The 2,799-nt window shown below is 63.2% G+C and overlaps 2 protein-coding genes across 2 annotated transcripts; one reads left to right on the top strand and one right to left on the bottom strand.

Annotated features, from left to right (window-relative positions):
• LOC106631848 (putative iroquois-class homeodomain protein irx-1) lies at positions 1 to 1,000 on the top strand. The gene is made up of 2 exons (XM_014307506.1): positions 1 to 183; positions 515 to 1,000. Exons 1-2 carry the CDS (start codon positions 1 to 3, stop codon positions 998 to 1,000), a joined length of 669 nt encoding a protein of 222 aa, XP_014162981.1.
• A 411-nt stretch (positions 1,001 to 1,411) lies between these two features.
• LOC102042071 (E3 ubiquitin-protein ligase RNF182-like) lies at positions 1,412 to 2,727 on the bottom strand. Its single transcript, XM_005422312.2, has one exon. It carries the CDS (start codon positions 2,697 to 2,699, stop codon positions 1,974 to 1,976), a length of 726 nt encoding a protein of 241 aa, XP_005422369.1. The 5' UTR covers positions 2,700 to 2,727; the 3' UTR covers positions 1,412 to 1,973.
• Between the last annotated feature and the right edge of the window lie 72 nt (positions 2,728 to 2,799).

Genomic DNA, 2,799 nt, shown 5'->3' with positions numbered 1-2,799 from the left:
ATGGCAGCACCTCAGGGCGAGAGGAGCCCAGGGCAAGAGCTGGGGGGCTGCGGGGGGCCTTGGGGGACCCTGCAGCGGCCGCCCCAAGCCCTACTGCCCTGCCCCTACCCCTACTCCTGTCCCTGTCCCGTTTTGGCCGGGTACAGCCTCCTGCCACCCCCTCTCAGCCTCGTGACGCCCCTGGTAAGTGCCGCGCTGCAGCTCCGGGGCAGGAACGGGATGCGGGGCTTTCCCGGGACCAGGATGGGACTGCGTGGGGTGGTTGGAATCGGGGCTGGGCACCTGCTATCCCGAGGCCCCTGCCCCTCCCTGGCATTCCCCTGCCTACACACACCGTCCTGCACTTGGCACTTTGGGCGCGCATGGGAGAGGAAAACGGGATACAGCAGGATACGGACAGGACACAGCTCTGCCCTCTCCCACACACAAAGGCCCAAGCCCTGACATCCCACAGCCCCTCTCCTCTGGCCATTGTGCCCCCCTGTCCCACCCTGACACCCCTGTGCCCCTCCAGGTCTCAGCACCCTTTGAGGTGCCGCTGGGGCTGCCCACAGAGCCAGGGCGGGTGAAGGCGGCGGCGACGCGGGAGAGCACCGGGGCACTGAAGGCTTGGCTGGCACTGCACCCCAGGAACCCCTACCCCAGCAAGGGGGAGAAGGTGATGCTGGCTGTGGTCAGCCGGATGAGCCTCACCCAGGTCTCCACCTGGTTCGCCAATGCCCGCCGACGCCTCAAGAAGGAGAAAAAGGCGAGCTGGGCCACACAGAGTGCCTCAGATGGCGAGGACAGCGAGGGAGAGGGCGTCCCATCGGGTGCCGTCCCCATTCCCAGTTCCAGCCCCGTGCAGGATGGGTGTGGGGGCAGCCCCAAGGTGACAGGCCCTGAGCAGGACAAGCAGCCCCAGAAACCCAAGATCTGGAGTGTGGCAGAGATGCTGGAATCTTCACCCAGCAACAGCGGGTGTCCCCCAGGGGTGCCAGTGGTGCTGGAGCAGGTATAGGGCTGGGACAGTCATGTCCTGTCCCCAAGGGCATGACACGAGAGACAGCCATGGGACCCAGCAGCTGCCTCAACAAGGAGAGTGGGAGATGTGGGTGGGAGAGACACAAAGCAGTAATAAATGTCACTCTGTCCTGGGTCTCCTGGTGTTGCCTGTGTGCGGTGGGGATGCTGGTGGGGATGCAGGGGTGCCAACAAAGATGGTAGGGTAACTTCACTGTCAGTGCTGCAGAGAGCAGCCCCTGTGGAGCAGGGCAGGTCCAAGGCAGAGATTAAAAATAGACTTCGCTCTTCTTAATAGAAGTAATAAAATGGTTAGCAGTATTAAATTAATCCTTACAAAACAAAACCCAAGGAGGTTAAATAGAGACTGGAGGCTGTGCAAAAAGAAAAACCCACAGTGACTACAAAATAGCTGCAAAGACATCTTTACACACCAAAGAAACTCCTCCACTCCTCCCCTCTGGGACACAATGTCAGCGAACACGAGACTCACACGTGAGAAAGAGACACAGATGCGATGGGAGCAGCCCCACGAGGAGCGTGGGTGCCACAGACAGAACTATTTTCACTGTGGACACGGAGCCGTGCTGGGGCCAGCCCGGCCGCAGGAGCCCCCGGGCTCTGCCCGTCCCTCTCCTGCCGGGGCCCCTCCAGCCGCTCGCGCTTCCTCAGCTGGGATCAGAGTCCTGGCTCCTGCTCTTTGTCTGCTCTGGAGGAGGAGGAGAAGAGCTGAGGTCTGGCCCAAATGCTTGTAGGCTGCAATGAGCTCTTGCAGCCATTCCTGCAGCCAGTGTGAGCACCCACATGGAAAAGACAGTGCTGTTCTGTATGGGAAGGCATCAGGCACTGAGCTTCTCCCCATGGTCCAGGCAGAGCATGCTGTGGGTCAGAGGACACGTGTACCTCAAGGGACAATGTCCCAAGGAACCCAAATCCTGCCTGGCTCAGGCACAGGGGTTGGCTGTGCAGGGTCAGGAGTGGGGGAACCCAAAGACCTCCAGGCACAGGCACTGGCAGAGGCTGTAGACAATGCAGAGAAGGAGGGTGGAGGGCACAAGACTGACCAGGATGATGCCCAGGCTGTGGTGCTCGATGAGCAGGAGGTAGATGCCGAAGGGCAGAGAGCTGAAGTAGAGGAGGCAGAGGACGCCCAGAATGAAGCGGGGGACGGCTTGCCACCCCCAGGAGCGCCACTTCTGCCCAGGGCCGTGGCAGGGCAGTGCACCCAGGCTCGTGGGGCGGTACAGCCGCACCACCTCCAGCCTGCCCAGGCTCTCTGGTGGAGCTACGTCCTCTGGCACCTCCAGGATGGTGACAACCAGGCAGTCGGGGCTGGATGTGGGCTCCAGCACGCTGGGACAAAGGAGTACCTCAGGAGATAGGGGTGGACCCCGTTTCTTGGCCCGTTCACGGCCTGTCAGCAGTGCCAGTGCCTCCCCATCATCCTGCAGCTGCTGCACGTCCCCGCCCGGCACCGGGCTGTGCTGGCGGCAGAAGGGGCAACGGAGCTGGGGGGTTGAAGCGTCCCCCGGGGGAACAATCCTGCGCAGGCAGCGGGCACAGAGGCGATGGCCACAGCGGAGCAGCTTGGGCCTGCGGGCACGGGCGTCGAAGCGGCTGTAGCAGATGTGGCACTCCAGCTCGGGGGACGAGGGTGCCACCGGCGGGGACACCAGTTTGCTCTCCGGCTGGGCCATGCTCCTGGGGGGCTGCTGGGGGCTGTCCGGGCTGCAGGGAGAGGGCACCGCTGTCAGCCAGGGCTGAGGGCAGGCCCCGGGCCCGCCGCCTCCCACGCGT

Source organism: Geospiza fortis, unplaced genomic scaffold (assembly GCF_000277835.1).
Source record: "Geospiza fortis unplaced genomic scaffold, GeoFor_1.0 scaffold188, whole genome shotgun sequence".
Taxonomy (NCBI): Eukaryota; Metazoa; Chordata; class Aves; order Passeriformes; family Thraupidae; genus Geospiza; species Geospiza fortis.
Note: the sequence above shows the minus strand (reverse complement) of the source record. Positions and strands in the feature narration are given on the sequence as shown.